Consider the following 22494-nt stretch of genomic DNA (forward strand, 5'->3'; position numbering starts at 1 on the left):
CGGGCCGACTGCGCTGCTGAGCGGAACTTGCTGGTGATGCGCGTTGCGTGGACTCGTGACGGGTTTCATTGTCGACGTACCGAGATTGTACTGCCGCTTAATTAGCGCGCTAATTATTCACCCACGTGCGGCCTCCACTCCAGGCGCGTCGTGCATGTGGATACAGCGGCTCCATGTCTCTCCACGTGGTTCCGTGTGGCTCCACGTGGTACCGTGTCACTCCACGTGGTTCCGTGTGTCTCCACGTGGTTCCGTGTCACTCCACGTGGTTCCGTGTGGCTCCACGTGGTACCGTGTCACTCCACGTGGTTCCGTGTGTCTCCACGTGGCTCTACGCGCAGGGGTTTTGCGCGTCACGAGCTCTATATATGTAGTCAGTGGTTGTGTCACTCTGCACGTGAATTTTGAAATAGCTGAAATCTCATGGGATCGGGATTCTCTGAGTTCACAGCACGTGGCCCCGTGTTCAGCGTGAGCCGTGAAGCGCGGGCCGACGGGTATGGATTTGGGATCATTGGTCGATGAGACTATTTCGCGATAGATCGATGAGCTTATGTGATGATGTATGGATAGGTCGGTTAGATTACGGAGCGATGGGCACAATGGAATGCTGTAGCAGCGATGGGATGATAGCCCAATGAGACGATGGCAAGACGGTGAATTTGGAATGAATCGGAATAACGGACGCGGAGTGGCAAGAGACGAGGCTGGCAGCAGTGGGGACACGGCAGACGGATTGATGCCGGCGGGGAGGGGGGTGGTGGTGGTGAGGGGGGGGAACCCGAGACCACCCGAACCGAACCCGAACCGAACCGAACCCGAACCGAACCCGAACCCGAACCGAACCGGGCACCCGTACACGAGATCAAAACACGGCGGCGCCTCGCGTGCCGGGCACAAACATTCAGCTTCCTCGCCCGCCTCCTGCCTCCCGCGAATGAATGAATGAGCTCCTTTGAGGACCTCCGGCTGCCTAAATTTGGTCGGGAATGCGGTCGGGTGCGCGGCGGAGGAGGCGCGCGTGGGACGCGGTGGCACGGCCACGTGTGGAGTCGGTGCCGCGGCGAGGTGGCGGGTGGATGGGTGGGGGGTCGGCGGTGGGGAGAGAGCGAGGAGAGGGGAGAGAGGGGGGATGGGAAGGGAGAGTGCGAGCCAGTGCGGAGGGAGATGGAGAGAGGGGGGGGCGAGAGAGAGATATTCCCGGATTACATGGAGGAGTGGAATCTCTCTAAACATCGCGGGGTGAGATTCTCGACGCGCTCCCGAGTCGTCGGTGAGGCGCCCCCTCCCCCCGGGTTCATCACGGGGGGGGGGCGAGGCAGTCGGAGGCTGGTGCCGAGATTTGAAAACAAAAGTGCACGTTTAGCTCAACGGACACGATCGTAGTGATAATAATAAAAATAGTGACGATGATGACGGTGATGGTGGCAACGGGAATGCACTAGCCGCACGAGGCTATAAACAGCATTCAGCAGCAGCATCATAAGCAGCACAAATACCTCAACACATCCGTCAATAACACTGCCATAGCTATGAAGGGTCATTGCCAGAAACGTCGTCCATTATATATTTTTCTCAAGGCCACACACACAGTGTTGGTATTGACGAATGTCTTGAAGGTTGTTGTTCATTGTGTTCGTGCACCACTGGCAAGGCAGCATCAACAACAACAATGTCATTCATGAGCAGCAGGAGCATCATCAGCAGCGTCGTCGTCATCGTCATCAGCGATTAGCACGGTTGGCTACGTACGGTGCGAAAGAAGTTCAACATACACACATCACCAACAGCAAAGACAACAGCATCGTCATCATCAGAATCATCAGCAGCAGCATCAGAAGGAGCCATTGTCTATCCACTGCTTGATGAAGGCGACCCCACACTGGAGTGAGCGGGTTAGGGCTCGGGTACGGCTGGTACGAGTGGCTGATTGGCTAATTGGTGACGGTTAAGTTCAGTGGTGAGTGATTGACTGGTAATTATTATCTGGTGGTGCTGCGTCGGCAGTGGTGCACAACCAACAACAGCAACAACTCAACACGTCCCGTGTCAATAACTACACCGCAGTGTGTGTGGCCTTCAAAGGAACATATACAATAGACGACGGTTCGGGTCATGGCCCTTCTTCACAGCACATAAAGAGGTCGGATAGGAGTCCTCCTCCGCCTGTCACGTAGTTGGTGTGCCAGCACGTGGCGGCGCGGACGCGGGGTCCGCGTGACCGAGCAGCACCGAGGTCGGGGGGGGGGAGCAGCGCCCCCCTCCCCCTGCCCTCCCCCTCCCCTTCCTCTCTCATTGTTCTGCCCTTCCTGGAGGCCCGCCGCGCCGTGGCAAGGCAGGCAGGGCCGTCGTGTCGTGGCTCTCACCGAGGCTCCTGCGTTGCCGATTAAGCTTCCGCGTCGGCCCATACCGGCCTCGACCGGACCGGACCGGTTTCCACAACCTTTTTTTGTTTACACGCTTGGCTGGGTACACAACGTCAGACGGCCAGCAACAAACGGTACCATCGATGTTACAGCGCTAGATACGAGCGTAACGCGTTTCTTGAATTGAGCGAGGTTGTTATAAGACCTTGGGGAAGAGACGACGGTGATGATGGTGGGAGAGGGAATTCCGAAGTGGAGCAGTGCGGGGGAAGAAGCAGAGAGAGAAGTGAGTTGACCTGCAGTGTGGTGAGTGAGTGCTGGGTGAGTGGGTGGGTGATGGTGAGTGGGTGGGTGACTGAGTGAGTGGCTGGGTCAGTGAATGTTCTTGTGACCTGCAGTGTGGTGAGTGGTTGAGTGGGTGGGTGACTTAGTGAGTGGATGAATGAGTGAGTGGCTGGGTCAGTGATTGTTCTTGTGACCTGCAGTGTGGTGAGTGGTTGAGTGGGTGGGTGACTTAGTGAGTGGATGAATGAGTAGAGTGGCTGGGTCAATGATTGTTCTTGTGACCTGCAGTGTGGTGGTTGAACCAAGTTCACGGCAACAGTAGCTATGGCCGTAGCGATCGAAGACTGATCAGGGTGGCCGCCGGGTGCGAACCGTGACCCGTGCGACAAGCGGCGAACGCGCTGCCACGAAGCCACGTGACAGCCCCGGTTGTCGGATGAGACGCCACTCCGAGTCCCTGCTGTGTGATCTCAGATTGTAATGCGAAGATTTACGTATTGACAAAGATCCCCCGTATACCATTGGAATCTCATTTGCCAGTAGAAAAATATGATAATTGTTTTTTTAACCTTTAATCTGGCAACAAAACTGACACCTTTTTACAAGGAGTCATGTTTGCATAGACCACAATACCTGCAGTCGTAATGCAAACAAAAAACACAACTCTGATAATGTATGCACTGTCCTTGAAGTTGATTGGTCCACACCCGAGACAGCTTTCCTTAGGTTCCAATGGTGTAAATGCTTACCCCGAGCTCTCATACTCTGATGGTGCATTGTCTTTGAGTTGTGCGCCTTTTGGCGTCATCTGGTCCAATACCATGTGAGACTAGGCTCTAAGGAATTCTGTCTCGTGTGTGGACCAATCAACTTCAAGGACAGTGCACACATTATCAGAGTTATGTTTTTTGTTTGCATTACGACTGCAGGTATTGTGGTCTATGCAAGCATGACTCCTTGTAAAAAAGGTGTCAGTTTTGTTGCCAGATAAAAGGGTAAAACACCAATTATCATCCTCCGTATAGGCTTAACATGTTGTTTGGGGCAAGTGCCGTTCGCGAGTAGCACCTGTGAAGGTCGGGGTGGGTGGCCAGCGACACGCCCGACCGCCATTGTCTCCCCAGTGGCGATGTTTACAGATAACAGCACCGGGCACTCATTCGAGGTTCGGTCGACTTAGGCCCAGGACTGTAGCGCAGAGCGCGAACCGCTACGCTACCGCTCTCCACCATATAGACACCAAAGACAAAGATTCCCCGTGTAGCCTTAACAGACAGCTGGGGCAAGTGCCGTGCGCGCATCTACGAAGGCCGGCACGGCACGCGAGGCGGTGGGCAGGAGCACGCCCGGCCGCATTCGTCTCGCGCGCACGCGCGGCTCACAGGGGCTCGGTGCCGCGTGGCTCCGAGTCGCGAGGTGGAGTGCCTCTTCCCTCCTCCTCCTCGGGGCGCGCACCGCGACTCCGCTGCGTTGTTGGCATCGACGCCCGAGCGCACAGAACAACAGCGCAACGCTTTCGTCCATTCAGTGGCTTCAGAGTGAAAAAAAACGTATCGTAGGCGACGTTTCGGGCAATGGCCCTTTGCCTTCATCGCACATAGGCCAATGGAGGGGCAGAGTGGACGATAAGAGTTGGAGACTGCGCGTGTTTACACCGTGGGGCCTGGGGGTGAAAATTATAACATTTTAAACAATGCTTTCTAATTTAACCAGTTTTTAAACTGGCACGTGAATAATTACGCTCACCGTATGCGTTTCATAAGAAACCCTTCACTAATCACAAACCTATTACTCCTACTCAATGCGCTCATTTACATTCACATCTAAATGTTCAGCAGCGCACTGAACTTGCAAGGCATTAACTCGCCGGTTCAATTCCAATTGAAACAATGGAGCAGGCTTCTCAAATGCCCTCCTCCCCTCCACCGCCTTTGTCCACCCTGAGGTGTGAATGGGTCGACCACAGTTCGGTCGATCGGCAAGGTCGCTTATGGTGGGGTAAAGTGTGGGCACCCTCGACTCTTACAACACGTCTGGTCAGCGTGGAAGTGTAGACCAAAGACCACTCGACAGTTTGCTGTCGTGGATGCCCTTTCACCGGCGGGGGCGTCAGCGAGCAGTTGCAGGGCTGCGCCTCTATCTCGTTGTAAAAGAGGAACACGTCTTCTTTAATGCGTCATAGCGAAGAGAACATCTCTGCTATGAAGAAGACTGTTTGCCGAAACGTCGCCTATTAAATATTGGTTTTCTCTTAGGGTATTCCGCTGTTTTCTACCCGCTCTAGACCCCCCCCCGCCACCTTCCTCAGCCCCCTCCATGGACCCCACCCGCCCATTGTGACCGCGTCAACGTCGCATGCCTCCCTCTGACTCGATGAGCCTCGGGGCTTTCGGGAAGAATGGGGACCGGGAGATCGAGGCAGAGAGATGGCACGCGAACTCAGTCTGCTGCGTCTCGTCGCCACTGGGACTTCACGCCAACACTGCACAGTCCAACCCGTGCGCGTGCGTCGTGGTGCGAGCTGCAGTGCACGTGTCTGCCTGTGTATGTGTGTACAGTATATCAGCACTTGCCCCAACGATATTTGAAGGCTATACTGGGGGATCTTTGTCTCTGTGTGGGGAGCGGTAGTGTAGCGGTTAGCGCGCTGCGCTATGAAGCCGGTTACCCGAGGTTCGATTCCGGTTCACGGCCAACACCAGTGGCGATTATCTGAACCGGTCCTGGGCCTCTCCTAGTGTCGACTCAGCCTCAAATGAGTACCTGGTGCTATTTGGAGGTATCAGCGCTGGGGAGACAAAAGCGGCCGGGCGTGGTGCTGGCCACCCACCCCCTCGTGTGCCGTGCTGGCCCTCATAGGTGCTCGCTAACAGCACAGCCTGTTAAAAGGAGATATACGGGGGATCTTTGTGTATTTGTGTGAATATACGTGTGTGTGTTTGAGTCAGTGTGTTTGTGTACACTGTATTTGTGTGTTACCTAATGTAACTATTACGTAATCATCTCCGTGTCTTCGTATATACAGAGCGATGGCGCTGTGGTTAGCGCAATGTGCAGACCACAGCAAACTCAGCCATTCCCCGAAGTGAACTCAACCTTAATCGAACACACAGTGCACGTGTACACGTCAGTGGGGAGACAAAGGTGGCAGACGGGCGCATTGTCCGGACAGTGTACAAGCAAACTTCCCATGATTTTTCGATTTAAAGCTTTCGTGACTGCAGGGATTCATCTTCTTGGTTCTTTCGGTAAAGTTACGTAGAAGGGAAATAATAATAAAATAATAAAAGAAAACATAATAAAATACAATTCTCACGACGTTTCGGCCACAACGCAAGCAGCCGTCCTCAGGTGCAAGCAGCCCTCCTCAGGTGAAGAACATACCTGTTCTTCACCTGAGGACGGCTGCTTGCGTTGTGGCCGAAACGTCGTGAGAATTGCATTTTATTATGTTTTATTATTTATTATTTTATTATTTCCCTTCTACGTGACTTTACCGAAAGAACCAAGAAGATGAAACTTCCCATGCGTTGTCTTATGAGCAGAGAGTGGTGGCTCTCATGCGCTCTCTGGTGATTGTGTGTCGTGGATGATGAGGGTGAGGGCCTCCCCTTGGCACGGGACGAGGAGCAGTCGCGGTGGGGCGCGCGCGGGGCCCTCGCTCCCAGCCGGGCCACGCGGGCAGCCCGCTGCTCGCTTGTCACGTGACATGCCCGCCGTCTACTGCCGCTGCCGCCGCTGTTGTCGTCGTTGACGATTTTGGCGTCATCATGCTGGAGCTCGTGGATATTCCACATTCCGATGCCAGGGCGAGTCTATCCATAGCAGAGCCATTGTTGGACTCCCCCCCACACAAAGTGGTACTGATTGTATCGACCCCAGGATTTGAACTCGCATTCTTCCGATTGCGGGACGCTCGCTCTACTGAGCTACCCGGCCTCCCGTTGCTTATTTCTACAATTGTATCTGCGAATCTTTTACCTGTGTGTACCAATGTTGCCGACCATCGTGCATAGAACTGCTGCTCTATGTGCTAACGTGGGGCTCCAGTTCGCGGCAGAAGGCAGTGCAATGCGTTTGTTGTACTGCACTGTCTATGCTCCGACGTTTATACTCCCACTTCCCACCGCCAGCGTGGTGAAGTATGTCAAAATGGGACCTTTTTTGACAGTATCAACGTATGAAAAAATAAGAGTAGGTTTTACCTTTTCCGGCAATATCAAAATAGGAGGTATTAAGACGTTCAAACACCAAACAGAATATCCCTTTGCAAGGAATCGAGTCTGCATGAACCACGTCCACTTGTGGTGAACACGCAAACAAAGCCTGCTCTGATGATAATTCAATATGATGCATTGTCTTTGAAGCCGATTGGTCTGCACCAGAGACAGCCTCTGCCGGGCTTCGTCTCGGCAGCGTCAGACCAGAGGACGACGCCAAAAGGCGACCAGTCGCCTACGAGTGGCGTCACCGGGGTGCGACATCGGCGAGCTGAGACCGTGCCCCCCGCCACCAACAGGGACGAGTGGAGCTTCGCTTGAGCCTCGTGTGGCAGCAACAGCTGATGGAGTGCCGTCTCCCCATTGGTTAACGCGCTCCGAAATCTGGGTCGATGTTGTAGGCTGGGGCGGGGGGGTACGCACGGGTTCACGGTGGGGGGCTGAGCGCGGTGGGGTGGGGGGGTTCTGGAGGGGGTTGGGGTTGGTCCGGGGGCTCGTTCCACCCAGCACAGCCACGCGTCACCGCCGCAGTCGTCGCGGGGAGCTCTCCTCGGTCTCGCGCGCGTGCCTAGTCACGCGCGCGGGCACGATGGATGCACGGCGATACGAAGACACTGATGTCACGTGTGACGCTTCGACAGAACGCTGGGGCAAGTGCCGTCAGCGAGCACCTATGAAGGCGCACGAGGGGGTGGGTGGCCAGTGCCACGCCCGGTCGCCTCTGTCTCCCAAGCGGCGATGTTTACACACCGGACCAGGCAATTATTTGAGGCTGAGTCGACATAGGGGAGACCCAGGTAGAACTCGGGCAGCCGGGTTCGTGGCGCAACGCGCTAACCGCTACGCTGCCGCTCCCCGCACGCCACGCAAAGACGCGCAGTCATCACAGCTGACTACAGTGCTCGTAACCTGACACTGCCTGGGCCTCGGGGCTGCTTCTGCTGCAGTAGCTGCGCAATCAGTGGCAGTGGCAGCGCCGGGGAGTGACAGCACCCTGGGGGGAATGCTACGACCTGTTCAGACTGGTCCCCTGCACCCAGCCCCTGGTCCCCTGCACCCAGCCCCAGCCACTGGTCCTCTGTTCTCTGTGCTCCAAACGCTTCAAGGGACCAAAGTTCGTTCGATTCCCGGCCACAGATAATATCAGAGGCGAGTGCTATCCGAAGCCGTCCTGGGCCTCCCCTGGATCGACTCAGCCTTAAATAATAAGACGTGTCTTGAACAGCGTGTAAACATTCTGGTGACCCCCAGATCACTCTTGCAAATTACAACTCATCCTGGCCTCTTGAGTGCTCACCTGGTTAAACAAAATCAACTTGACAGTGGAAGGACGCCGGGTGTGGTTCATGCCACACCACGCCCGCGGCTGTTGTATCGGCTTCAATAGGTGCTCGCTAACAACACTCGTGTCGGGAATGCGCCAAACAGCTCGGAGTCCCCGTACTCAAGGCAACGACGGAGGCATTCAACAAAGTTCCCTTCCCGCGGGCCTCCAGGCGGAGCCGTACTCTGGCCCGCCAGGAAAAGCCGGTATCGCAAAGTGCGGACTGATATTACGCCTCTTGTATTATGTGGATTGAGCGTTGCCCCCTTTCACGTGTGAGTTTTCTCCGGGTGTTCCGGTTTCCTACCGCTTCTATATATAAATACAAACGCAGTTGGCTAAACGCATCTTAATTTGTAGTGGACTGCAGAGCTTGGGCAATTGTTGGTAGCGCCGGCGCTTCGCCGCCTGGCTGCTGCTGCTGCTGCCTTCTCACTCGTCTGCGGCTCCCTCTGCATGTGTGTGGAGCAAGGCTGATGACGATGATCGGGGTGGGATTGATGGAGGCACGGGTCCGCTAAACACCCCCCGAGACGGCTACAACTCCACCCCCACGTGGCTGTTGTTGTTGCTGCTCGAAGGGACGGCGATGACTCTGGTGAGAAGGAGATGGTGGTGGGGGGGGAATGGGGCAGGAAGGGTAGAGCACTTCACGAGACGTCTCCCTCTCGGTGCTCGGGCAAACATCGACTCGCGTTTATTTTAGAGCGAGGCGTCTAGAAGCCCCGCGGTACGGCGAGAAGCACCACTCCTCTGACTCTGCTGCGATGATGATATTCATTATCGTCATGTAGTTTATAATGATGATGATAATGTTCTTGATAATGATGTCGTTTATTATGATGATGATGTGGGTAATGGTCGTGAGGATCACAACGACGAGGTTGTTTTTGACGATGACCGAGCTGAAGATGGATTCTACCACCCACGACGCACCGACTTGAACTCTCTCGCTCTCTCTCTCTACGTCTCTCGCTGTCGGGAGGGACTCCCCCCCACCCTCCACCCCGCCCCACCCGGGGCGTCGCGGCGCCAGGGGCTGAGTGATGCCCTCCGGGGGCCCTAAATAAACCCTCGGGGCCCCCAAACGCGACCCCAAGGCGCGCATCCACTCCGAGGATGGGAGCTCTCCACCAATGTTGTTCGGGGTGGTGGTGGTGGATGGGGGCTCTACACCAGTGTTGTTAGTGGTGGTGGTGGATGGGGGCTCTACACCAGTGTTGTTAGTGGTGGTGGTGGATGGGGGCTCTACACCAGTGTTGTTAGTGGTGGTGGTGGATGGGGGCTCTACACCAGTGTTGTTAGTGGTGGTGGTGGATGGGGGCTCTACACCAGTGTTGTTAGTGGTGGTGGTGGATGGGGGCTCTACACCAGTGTTGTTAGTGGTGGTGGTGGATGGGGGCTCTACACCAGTGTTGTTAGTGGTGGTGGTGGATGGGGGCTCTACACCAGTGTTGTTAGTGGTGGTGGTGGATGGGGGCTCTACACCAGTGTTGTTCGTGGTGGTGGTGGTGGATGGGGGCTCTACACCAGTGGTGTTAGTGGTGGTGGTGGTGGATGGGGGCTCTACACCAGTGTTGTTAGTGGTGGTGGTGGATGGGGGCTCTACACCAGTGTTGTTCGTGGTGGTGGTGGTGGTGGATGGGGGCTCTACACCAGTGGTGTTAGTGGTGGTGGTGGTGGATGGGGGCTCTACACCAGTGGTGTTAGTGGTGGTGGTGGTGGTGGTGGATGGGGGCTCTACACCAGTGGTGTTAGTGGTGGTGGTGGATGGGGGCTCTACACCAGTGGTGTTAGTGGTGGTGGTGGTGGTGGATGGGGGCTCTACACCAGTGGTGTTAGTGGTGGTGGTGGTGGTGGATGGGGGCTCTACACCAGTGGTGTTCGTGGTGGTGGTGGATGGGGGGGGGGGCGAACGGTGGGAGGGCCGGGGGGAGTGTTGAGACTCAGTGCGACTTTTCTGGATAAGTATAAGTTATTATTACTTACGATGTTTTATTATTATGCAGTGCTTTATTGCACGTCGGGCGCCACGGTGGCTAGGAGATGTTAACTACCTCGCCTGGTATACAGGAGGCCGTGGGTTCCATCCCGACCCAGACGCCTGCTGCTGCTGTATATTTGGAGTTTGCGTGTCTCTCTCACTCTCTCTCATCATCATCATCATCATCGGTGGCTAGGAGATGTTAACTACCTCGCCTTGTATACAGAAGGTCGTGGGTTCCATCCCGAGCCAGACGCCTGCTGCTGCTGCTGTATATTTGGAGTTTGCGTGCCTCTCTCCCCGTGGTCGTGTGAAATTTTCTCCGGGCCCTCCGGTTTCTCCCTCCACATTTAGAAACAACATCACGCGCTCAGAGTATTTGGCTATTATAAATGTCCGCGTGATGAGCCACTTCGTTGAGCGATCGTTTGTGATAGCCAGGTCGCTTCTGAGGAAGAGCTGCATCGCTCAGTGGGCCGTACCTGGCAACATAAACATAGTGTTGCCTCCTTTTAATGACCAAAATTACCCGAAACGCGCCAACGTCTCGCTCGCTGCATCTCGGAAGCCAAGCCGGGTTGAGCCTGGATAGTGCTTGGATAGGTGTCTGCCACGCGCCACAGGTGGTATCGGCTGCGGCGCGGCGTGCACAGCACGATGGCGGTGCAGTAAATACCACGGTTGTGGGATTTGTGCTCCTGCGTATTACTTCGGCTTTGAGCACCGGCTCGAGCGTGGGCTCGAGCGTGGGCTCGAGCGTGGGCTCGAGCGTGGGCTCGAGCGTGGGCTCGAGCGTGGGCTCGAGCGTGGGCTCGAGCGTGGGCTCGAGCGTGGGCTCGAGCGTGGGCTCGAGGCACAGGACTGCTGACTAATCGAAGCAACGACTCGCACGTGACGGTGAGGGCAATCGTCGTTTGACATTGGTCGCTCGTTTCCCACCGCTGTGTCCCACTGGGTAGATTGGCCTCACGCGGGCGCAACTTGCGGCCTCATTCTCCACGCGCCACGCGCTGCTCGCCCTCAATAGGCAGCGACGCGACACACGCCACACAATCACGAAATCCTGCACACACGCAATTCAATACAAGCACGCACAGACACATACTGGCAAACACACACACGCACGCGGATATGAATGTCTGTACACAGATCACCCCACACGCACCAGACATGTGCACACATACAAATATAAACACGTAGGCAGACGTACATATACAGAGGTAAAAAGACGTGCACACTGACAAGAACAACACAGCGCACGCCACTGGCCACTAAGTGGCTGTGACGTCACCACGGCGCTTGTGCCAAGCTAGGTGCATGTTCAGCCCGTCACGTGAAATGTGAAAGGCTCGCTGCTGGCAGGAGGTCTCGGGACAGACCCATGTGCCATGGGTTGGCTGACTGAGATGACTGGTAGATGCACCAGCTTTACACCCTACTGTGCCAACTTGCTTCATTTTATCCGCTCGGCGCTGCGCTCGTTGTTGTGAGCGTCGCTCCTCTGCCCTCTGTTGTTTCTGGAGGGCGACAGCCTCCAACTGCCCAGTAGCAGCGTCCTTCACGAGCCTCCTGCATAGAGGCTGATCTTGACAGTGCTGGTACCAGTCATCGGCAAGTCCACTCAGCTCCACATTCTCCAGTACCGCATCAGTCCATCTCAGCTCCAGCCCGTTTAGCCCCTCTATGCGGCCAAACAGAAGCTGATTGGGCATGCGGTGGCTGGGCATGCGGGCTACATGACCCAGCCAACGCAGCCTTGCCTGCCGGAGGAGGTCACTGATGGGAATGTGTCCAGATCTTTCAAGGATTTGTGAACTCCTTCACACAATCCAGCCTGGTTAAACCCAGGATGGATCGTAGGCATGCCAGCCTGAATGTTTCTAACCGGAGCAGATGTTTCATTAGAGGAGTCCACGTTTCACAAGCATAGAGAAGTGAGGGCATGACTTTGGCCGAGAAGACCCGAAGCTTCGTGCGGAGCGACAGACCAAGTAGCTTCCGCATAGATAACGCCGCCCGACTGATTCGGAGTGAGACCTTTGCTGTCAAACCGAAGCTGGTTACATGGACACACACACGGACACACACACACACGGGGTCACTATCACGTGTGCCACTCCCCCACACACGAACACACACGGACACACACACACGGGGTCACTATCACGCGTGCCACTCCCCCCACACACACACGGACACACACGGACACACACACACACGGACACACACACACGGGGTCACTATCACGCGTGCCACTCCCCCCACACACACACGGACACACACGGACACACACACACACGGACACACACACACGGGGTCACTATCACGCGTGCCACTCCCCACACACACACACGGACACACACGGACACACACACGGACACACACACACGGGGTCACTATCACGCGTGCCACTCCCCCCACACACACACGGACACACACGGACACACACACACACGGACACACACACACGGACACACACACACACGGACACACACGGACACACACACACGGACACACACACACGGGGTCACTATCACGCGTGCCACTCCCCCCACACACACACGGACACACACGGACACACACACACGGACACACACACACACGGACACACACACACGGGGTCACTATCACGCGTGCCACTCCCCCCACACACACACGGACACACACACGGACACACACACACACGGACACACACACACGGGGTCACTATCACGCGTGCCACTCCCCCCACACACACGGACACACACACACGGACACACACACACGGGGTCACTATCACGCGTGCCATCTCGTGCCGCTCAGCTCCGCCGCGCGGGTCGCCCCGGGCCCCTCCCTGCGCGTGAGAGCCGGGCCGGGCCGGGCCGGCGACACGAGCGAGTGACTGAGCCCCCCCCCCCACTGTTTGTTGATGTTTGCGTGGAGAAGGACGGCCGGAGTTGGGGGGGGGTTCTCCAGGGTCGGGTAATTTCCTCTCCTTTTGCTTTAAGGGGGGGGGGGGGTTGAGATTCCGCTGTCGGGCGAGCAGCGGTTATAAATCACGGTCAACCCTGGTCGCCACGGAGAGCGCAGCGCGCGTTCACACGATGTTCGTGACGACGGTCATGATGCTGATGATGGTGGGTGATGGTGAGAGTGGCTGATGGTGGTACGTGATGGTGGTGATGGTGAGAGTGGCTGATGGTGGTGGGTGATGGGGGTGATGGTGAGAGTAGCTGGTGGTGGTGGGTGATGTTGGTGATGGTGAGAGTGGCTGATGATGGTGGGTGATGGTGGTGATGGTGAGAGTGGTTGATGGTGGTGATGCGTGATGGGGGTGATGGTGAGAGTGGCTGATGGTGGTGGTGGGTGATGGTGGTGGTGCGTGATGATGGTGATGGGTGATGGTGGTGGCTGCTTTGTGTAGATGAAGGTGGTGGTGTCACAGAACGAGCTGGCCCAACGCAGGTCACGGGGAAATTGCGGTGTGTGTGCACGTCGATATGCGTGCGGTGTGTAAAACATCAGCACTGGGGAGATAAAGGCGGCCGGGCGTGGTACAGCCACCCATCCCCTCGTGCGCCGTGCCGGCCCTCACAAGCGCTACTCCGCTTCGAGGCTTAACGGGGGATCTCTTGTCTTTGTCTTCCTGCAGGACATGCGCAAGCACGTCATTCTCAACCTGCTGGACACGGAGCGATCCTACGTGGAGTCCCTCCAGCAGCTCGTGGAGGTTCGTACCCTGCACCCGCCATTCCACCTTCGCGTGCCACAGGAGGGGGCCCCCGTCGGTTACACGGGAGTGGCTTTTGCCCGACTCTGCTGATGAGCACGAAGAAGGTCGAAACCGGGTCAGAGCCTTTATTTGCTTAAACAAGACGCCGCTGCATAGTCTTGGGGTGCAAGGCCAAGGGGGCGGTGACCTTTGACACCACACGTGGTTGTGGACGGCGTGGAGACACTCACTCACCCCCTTCACTCACTCACCCACTCACTCACCCAATTCACTCACTCACCCCCTTCACTCACTCACTCACTCACCCACTTCACTCACTCACCCCCTTCACTCACTCACTCACTCACTCGCTCACTCACCCCCTTCGCTCACTCACCTACTTCACTCACTCACTCACCCCCTTCACTCACTCACTTCACTCACCCACTTCACTCACCCACTTCACTCACCCACTCACCCACTTCACTCACTCACTCACTCACTCACCCCCTTCACTCACCCACTTCACTCACCTACTCACCCACTTCACTCACTCACCCACTTCACTCACTCACCCACTTCACTCACCCACTTCACTCACCCACTTCACTCACTCACCCCCTTCACTCACTCACTCACTCACCCACTTCACTCACTCACTCACCCACTTCACTCACTCACCCCCTTCACTCACCCACCCACTCACCCCCTTTACTCACCCACTTCACTCACCCACTCACCCACTTCACTCACTCACCCACTTCACTCACTCACCCACTTCACTCACCCACTTCACTCACTCACTCACCCACTTCACTCACTCACCCAATTCACTCACTCACCCCCTTCGCTCACTCACTCACTCACTCACTCACCCCCTTCACTCACCCACTTCACTCACCCACTTCACTCACCCACTTCACTCACTCACCCCCTTCACTCACTCACTCACCCACTTCACCCACTCACCCCCTTTACTCACCCACTTCACTCACCCACTTCACTCACTCACCCACTTCACTCACTCACCCACTTCACTCACCCACTTCACTCACCCACTCACCCACTTCACTCACTCACCCACTTCACTCACTCACCCACCCACTTCACTCACTCACCCCCTTCGCTCACTCACCCACTTCACTCACTCACCCCCTTCACTCACCCACTTCACTCACCCACTTCACTCACCCACTTCACTCACCCACTCACCCACTTCACTCACTCACTCACTCACCCCCTTCACTCACCCACCCACTCACCCACTTCACTCACTCACCCCCTTCACTCACCCACTTCACTCACCCACTTCACTCACCCACTTCACTCACCCACTTCACTCACCCACTCACCCACTTCACTCACTCATCCACTTCACTCACTCACCCACTCACGCTCTCCCTCCCTCTCTCTCTCCTCCCTCCTCAACTCTTGCATTCCCTCCCCCTTCTCTCTCTCTCCCTGGCATCTCTCCCACACGCTACTTCCTTCCCTTCCTCCCTCTCTCTTCCCCTTCCTCCAATTGCTCCCTCTCTCTCTCTATGTTTCCTGACACTGTCCCTCCTCTCCCTCCCTGCCCTCCCTCGCTCTCTACAATAGTTCCCATCTTTCTCATTTCCATACCTCCCAACACCCTCTTCACCCTCCCTCCTTCCATCCATCCTCTTCTTCCTTCCATCTCGCTCCGTCCCTACTTCCCCTCTCTATCCCTCTATCTAATCGTCCTTCCTTCAACCTCCTGCCCTCTCTCCCCTCCCACATCACCGAGTGTCGCGGGGACAGACGGAGATGAGAGACAGAGCAGGAGAGAGCGAGAGTCTCTCTCTCTCTCGCGCGCGAAATAGTTCTGAACCCACGTGCGCGAACAAAGCATTCCTGTGGCGGCGTTCCGATGAGGGAGGTGTTTTGGGTTTCCGGGCCAGAGGAGCGGCGCTCGGAACGGAGCAACGGGGCCGCGTTCCGAGCCGTCGTAGGTGGCGATGCTCCGCGCGCCCGCGCCGCGGCATTCCACGCGCGCCTTTGTATTCCCGCTAACAGGAAGTGTCCGGCTCGGCCGCGCTCAGGAATGTTGCCTCTTATGGAAGAAGAGAAAACGCCTGGGCCAAGGGGGCGGGGCGGGGGGGGCGCGATCCTGCGAATTAATGCGGCATTTTAATTGGCATCAAAGAATGTCCGCGCGTCTCTCTCCCCTCCTCCCTCTCCTCCCTCTCGTCTCTCTCGTCTCTCGCTCTCGTCTCTCTCCCCTCCCTCTCTCCCCTCCCTCTCTCCACTCCTCCCTCTCGCCTCTCCCTCTCGTCTCGCTCTCCTCTCGCTCTCTCGCCGTGGTAGCGTTGAGGCCGCCAGACCCGATGTCTTGAGACCAATACCGAGTTGATGTTGTTGTTGTAGTAGTTGTTGTAGTAGTTGTTGTTGTTGTAGTTATTGTTGTTGTTGTTGTTGTAGTTATTGTTGTTGTAGTAATTGTTGTATTAGTAGTTTGTAGTTGTAGTAGTTGTTTAGTTGTTGTTATTTTAGTAGTTGTAGGAGTTGTTGTTGTTGTGGTTTTCCCTTCCCGTATTCACACGGCGCTCAGAACGCTCCACGCGCCTCCTCCTCGCGCCGTGCCCTCGTGAGCCATTGGTGTTCGTCTCCCGTTTACAACTCTGAGCCAGTGGTGGATATTCCGCATTCCTATGACGGGGACGAGTCTGGTCAAGTGGTACTAGTTTTAACGACCCCGGAGGGCGGGATGATGGGCTGGGTCAACCCCACCCTTCCGATTGCGAGCCGCTCGCTCCGACGCTGAGCCACCTGGCTGGGATAGTTGACTGATGATGCTGCTGCTGATGAAGCTGCTGATGATGCTGCTGATGATGATGCTGCTGATGCTGCTGCTGATGCTGCTGCTGATGATGATGCTGCTGCTGATGATCATGCTGCTGCTGATGATGATGACCATGCTGCTGAAGTATTCTACTTCCGCTGAGAGGTCATAGGCATCGTCAGTCTGACCACGTCCCCTGACCCCCGCCAATGGCTTCGGGGGGCACAGAGCCCAGCGAGGGACGGACGGCTGCACAGTGCAGTGGTAGCACTCAGCACGGAGAGCCTGGGTTCGACTCCCGACTCGGGCGTCTTTAAATGTCGAGTTTGCATGCTCTCCCCCTGTTCTGCAGAGTGAGTGTGTGGGCAGGTTGTGGGGAGAGGTGGTGTAGTGGTTTGCGCGTTGCCCTGCGAACCTGGTGACCCGAGTTCGATTCCCGCTCACGACCAAACAACAGTTACGATTATCTGAACCAGTCCCAGGCCTCCCCTAGGTCGACTCAGCATCACATGAGTATCTGGTGCGATGTGTAAACAACATGACCACTAGGGAGACAAAGGCGGTCGGGCGTGGTGTTGACCACCCACCCTATTGTGTGCCATTCTGGCCTTCATAGGGGCCCCCTAACAGCACTTGCCCCAACATGCTGTAAAAGGCTATACGGGACATATTTGTCTTTCTTAGCAGCCAGCCGATGCCTTGTATTGTTCCTCAAGGACAATGCCCTTGAGTTGTGGTTTATTTTAAGTGCGAACAATCATTCGTTTGTGTTAGACCCCCCTGCCCCCCCCCCGCCCAGAACCCCCCTCGCCCCCACTCCCTAAAAATGCCCCCCCCCCCAACTGTCGGCGAGCTCAAGAGAGAGGTGACAGTGGTGGTGGCTGGTAATGTAGCAGGAGAAGGGCAGTCTCAGCACCAGGGGAAGGGCAGTCTCAGCACCAGGGGAAGGGCAGTGTCAGTGCCAGGGGCAGGGCAGTCTCCGTTCGGCGAGAACAAGGGCGGGCATTGTGCGCGCGCCCGTGAGTCACGTGTCCCGCGCTCTCAGGTGCGTCCTGGCCTAGGGGGCAGGGTTTGCGAGGGGGGTGGGGGAGGGGGACTTGGCGGGGGGGGCAGTTGGGAGGTGGAGGGGAGGAGGGGTGGAGGAGGAGATGAGTGGAGGATTAAATTCGCGGGCCTGGAGCGCGAGTGGGGGGTGGAGTGGTTATTTCTGCACTTCCTAATTTCCAAGCCTTTTGACGATTCTGGTGGGGGGGGGGGTGACGCAGTGGTTAGGGCACTGTGCTATGAAGCTGGCGACCTGACTGCGATTCCCAGCCATGGTCAACATCAGGAGCGAGCGAGCGATGTCGGAGCTGGTCCTGGGCAGCCCCTTTCTCCTTCCCAACCCCCCCCCCCCCCCCCCCTGTGGACAGCACTCGCCGGCACGGGAGGGCTTCATCCAGCAGTGGATTCATTCCTAAATGAATCACCTATTCTATCCAATCTCCACCCGCACCAGCGATTCTATTCATCCAGCAGCAGATTGAGAATAGGCCACGTGTCCACGTGACTTGGCCCATCATCCCCACGGGGTGGGTAACAATTGGTATCGCTTTGTGGGGAAGTCAATTGCCATATTTCTTATGGATGAACTCGCCCCCGCCATAATAATGTGGAGTTTCCACCACTGGCTTGTGGCTGTAAACCGGATGTGAATAACAATGCCTCAATGCTCATTTGATGTAGGAAATCACGTAGACATCAACAGCACCGCCATCGTCACCAATAACACCACTACCATCCTTATCATCTTCACCATCATCACCACCAACGTCAACACCACCAACATCACCACCCATACCATTGTTCTCACCAACACCAGCACCACTAACACCATCAACACCACCACCATCTTCACCACCACCCTTTAGATGTTTAGTTTGCTGCCCATCCCCCGCACCTCCGATTAGCGCGGTTGGCTACGCACGGTGCAAAATAAGTCCAACATGCATACAACATGCATACAACATGCGTACAACATGCATGCCACGTAAAGCCGGCGCACCATCTCCACGACTAACGCCGTCGCGTGTGCAGGGCTACATGCGGCCGCTGAAGCAGGCGGAGAACGCGGGGCTGTGCGACCCTGCGCTGGTGGACGACATGTTCTACCAGGTGCCCGAGATCCTGGGTCACCACGAGTGCTTCCTGGCGCGCGTCACCGCCTGCGTCGAGTCGTGGCACGAGCGCCAGACCGTGGGGGACCTCCTCGTCGAGTCGGTGCGAGCCCCCCCCCCCCCCCCTAGACCCACCCCCCAACCCCCTTCCACAGACCCCGAGAGCTGCAACAAACCTACCGGTGAGGGGGGCAGTCCCGACATGGCAAGATTTTTTTTAACTTTCATAACACATTTTATTTGGTCGATATTAAAAATATATTGGGGGTCTCAAGGAGGAGGGGGGGGGGCAATTCCCCCATTGCCCCCCCCTCCCCCGTGTGCATTCCCCTTGGACGTGTGTGCACGTGCTGTGTTGGCGCAGTGGGGAGCCCACGTGGTGCATCTGCGAGTTAACCCACAACACCTGGGTCTGTCCCGTGACCCCCTGCCAACAGAGAGCCTGCCTCATTTCGCGTGACGACCTCAAAGCACACCTAGCCTGGCACGGGCGCCGTGGTGACGTCACCGCTACTGAGTGGCGGACAGCGGCTGTTGTTGTTGTTGTTTGTGCCTTTGTGTACGTGAGGTTGTACGCACGAGCGCGCGCGTGTGCGTGTGTGAACAGTGGGAGCGGTGGTGTAGCGGTCAGTGCGCTGCGCTACGAACCTGGCGACCCGAGTTCGATTCCCGCTCACGGCTGACATCAGTGACGATTATCTGAACCAGTCCTTGGCCTCCCCTAGGTCGACTCAACCTCAAATGAGTACCTGGTACGGTGCGTAAAAAACGTCAACACTAGGGAGACAAAGGCGGCCGGGCGTGGTGCTGGCCACCCACCCCCTCGTGTGCCGTTCTGGCCTTCATAGGTGTTCGCCAACAACACTTGCCCCGACAGTCTGTTAAGGCTATACGGGGGATCTTTGTCTTTGTGTGTGAACACGCTGCTGGAGCCCAGGCAGTGTGGCATCACTCCTTGGCGATGCGTGGCATCTGTAGCTGGCGTGGTCCACGCCTAGGTCAGCTCGACATGAAATAATGTGTCGGGCGGCATGCGTCAGCAAAGCAGCACCGGCTGATTGAGATCAGAACGCCCATGGCCTGATAATAACGAGAATGCGTCAAGCCAAAGCAAGAGTGGAGCTCTGCAACTCCTCCTCCTCCTCACGCCACTACAGGGAGGGAGGTGACTCAGGGGTTCCCGAATGGCTGAGTCGAAAGGAACGACACTTGGACCGCTCTCCCCTCTCCCTCCCATTCCTCTCTCTCTCTCTCACCTCTCAATATTTCCATTTTCATCTCTCTCGCATCCCTCTCCCTCTCATCTCTTACCTCCCACTTCTCCCCCACCCCACCCCACTCCTCTCTCCATTTCCTCTCCTCTCTCCTCCCTCCCACCTTCGCTCTCACTCTCTCCCCCTCTTTACCCCCCTCCTCCATCCCTTTCACCTCTCTCTCCCATTCCTCTGTCATCTCCCCCTCCCTCTCTCTCCTCCCTCTCTCTTTCATCTCGCACCGAACCTGTTTATTTCCCCTCCATCTCCTTTCTCCTCTCGCGCCGCCCTTTGCGTCTCTCGAGTCTGGGGACGGCGACTCCCCTCGGCGTGACAGAGAGAGAGGGGGGGGCATGAGGAGGTGGAGGAGAGGGGAAGGGGGAGGAGGGGGGGGAGACGTTAGAGACGGGGATGAGGAGCTGTCGAGGAGGTGTGCAGGAGGGAGGAAGAGGCGAAAAGGAGCAGTCGAGTTTGAGCAGGGGGTGAGGAGGAGGAGGGAGGGCGAGGAGGAGAGAGGAGTTGGATAAGGAGTAGGATGGATAGAGAAGGGGATGATGCGGATGAGGTGGAGGAGAGGGGACGCGGAGTCCGTCGTAGGAGCGAGAGGAGGCGGAGGGCATGAGGGGGTGGAGGGGGGGGGAGCCCCGCTCTGGGTTATTCCTGGCGTCTAAACCCCCCCGCGCCCTCCCCCCGCCGTGCCGAGCGGAACGCCAAGTCCCCTCGCTTTGTCCGCCTGGGTCATTGCAGCCTGCGGCATGGGTCACGCTTAGCAGTCGCCATGGGTCACGCTTAGCACTCGCCAACTGAGAGGCTCTGCCGCTTGTGTCGTGACAAAGAGAGGGGCAGTGGGGGGGGAGTTGGGGGGGGGTCGTTCAGTCCAAGAGAGGGAGCGCAGCACAACGAACTCGGCGACCAGAGTTGGATTTCGGCTCACGGCCAATTTTAGTGGCGAGTAATTGAACCGGTCCCGGGCTACCTCCTAAGTCGACTCGGCCTTAAATGAGTATTCGTTGCGTTGTGTAAACATCAGCACTGGGGAGACAAAGGCGGCCGGGCCTGGTACTGGCCACCCACCCCCTCGTGTGCCTTGCCACCCTTCATAGGTGCTCGTTAACATCACTTGCCCTAACAGTCTGGTAAAGACTACACGGGGAACCTTTGTCCTTGTTCAGTCAAATAAGCGACGCGATTGGGTGAGCAGGGAGGGGGACTGTGATGGGTGGGCAGGGAGGGGGACTGTGGGGGATAGGGGAGGGGGGCCCACGTGTGAACCGTGGGCACCCATTGGCTGCTGCTCTGTGTCTCGTTATCGCACGCACTAATTTTAAATCCCTATCAGCGGGGAGGATGAACGGGAGGGAGGCGGGGGGGTATGGCGGGGTCAAATGTCAGACGCAAGGCGCGTGGTACACGCGGTCAGGGGTTACGAGGCCACGGGTGGTGGAAGAGGGAGGCCCTGGGGGTGGGAGAGAGAGACCCTGGGGGTGGGGGAGAGAGACCCTGGGGGTGGGAGAGAGAGACCCTGGGGGTGGGGGAGAGAGACCCTGGGGGTGGGAGAGAGAGACCCTGGGGGTGGGAGAGAGAGACCCTGGGGGTGGGGGAGAGAGACCCTGGGGGTGGGAGAGAGAGACCCTGGGGGTGGGAGAGAGAGACCCTGGGGGTGGGGGAGAGAGACCCTGGGGGTGGGAGAGAGAGACCCTGGGGGTGGGAGAGAGAGACCCTGGGGGTGGGGGAGAGAGACCCTGGGGGTGGGGGAGAGAGACCCTGGGGGTGGGGGAGAGAGACCCTGGGGGTGGGGGAGAGAGACCCTGGGGGTGGGGGAGAGAGACCCTGGGGGTGGGAGAGAGAGACCCTGGGGGTGGGAGAGAGAGACCCTGGGGGTGGGGGAGAGAGACCCTGGGGGTGGGGGGGAGAGACCCTGGGGGTGGGAGAGAGAGACCCTGGGGGTGGGAGAGAGAGACCCTGGGGGTGGGGGAGAGAGACCCTGGGGGTGGGGGAGAGAGACCCTGGGGGTGGGGGAGAGAGACCCTGGGGGTGGGGGAGAGAGACCCTGGGGGTGGGAGTTAGTGGTATCTCCCTCCCAGTGGTATCATCTCCCTCCCCTTGTAAACTCGTAACTCACCGCGCGCCGCGTGTATGTGTCTTGGCGCGACTTGCAAGGGGTGCGAAATCGGGTTTCGCCCGTCCGTCTTTGTCTCCCTGCGAGGGCGCGGATCTCGGGCTTGGAGTCGAGGGCCCTGCCAGGACCGCGCCCCGCGGCACGACAAGTTTTCTGTTTTTGTTCCACGAGGCACCAGACGGAGGGGGGCTCCCACAATCTGGAGTGAATTCAAACGCAATGCACTCGCAGACCGATGGATATATAAATTAACAGGTCGATAAATGGATAGGTAGACAATTGGATGGAGTAGT

General features: G+C 57.2%; 2 protein-coding genes across 3 annotated transcripts in view; both read left to right on the forward strand.

The window, feature by feature from the left end:
- Positions 1-22494, forward strand: part of LOC144936280 (uncharacterized) — a 57561-nt gene that overhangs the window by 25616 nt on the left and 9451 nt on the right. The window contains exons 2-4 of one of the 2 annotated variants that reach the window (XM_078863350.1): positions 8668-8793; positions 13811-13888; positions 18750-18932. In XM_078863350.1, the coding sequence (XP_078719476.1) occupies positions 8668-8793; positions 13811-13888; positions 18750-18932 (387 nt within the window). The remainder of the gene's footprint in view (positions 1-8667; positions 8794-13810; positions 13889-18749; positions 18933-22494) is intronic. The other variant, XM_078863351.1, reaches the window with a different exon arrangement.
- The window catches only part of LOC144936281 (uncharacterized), a 39288-nt gene continuing 22807 nt past the window's right edge, over positions 6014-22494 (forward strand). The window contains exon 1 of the mRNA XM_078863352.1: positions 6014-6017. The gene's annotated coding sequence lies outside the window, so the exon portion shown is untranslated. The remainder of the gene's footprint in view (positions 6018-22494) is intronic.

The sequence above is a fragment of the Lampetra fluviatilis genome, chromosome 15 (assembly GCF_964198595.1).
Source record: "Lampetra fluviatilis chromosome 15, kcLamFluv1.1, whole genome shotgun sequence".
NCBI lineage: Eukaryota > Metazoa > Chordata > Hyperoartia > Petromyzontiformes > Petromyzontidae > Lampetra > Lampetra fluviatilis.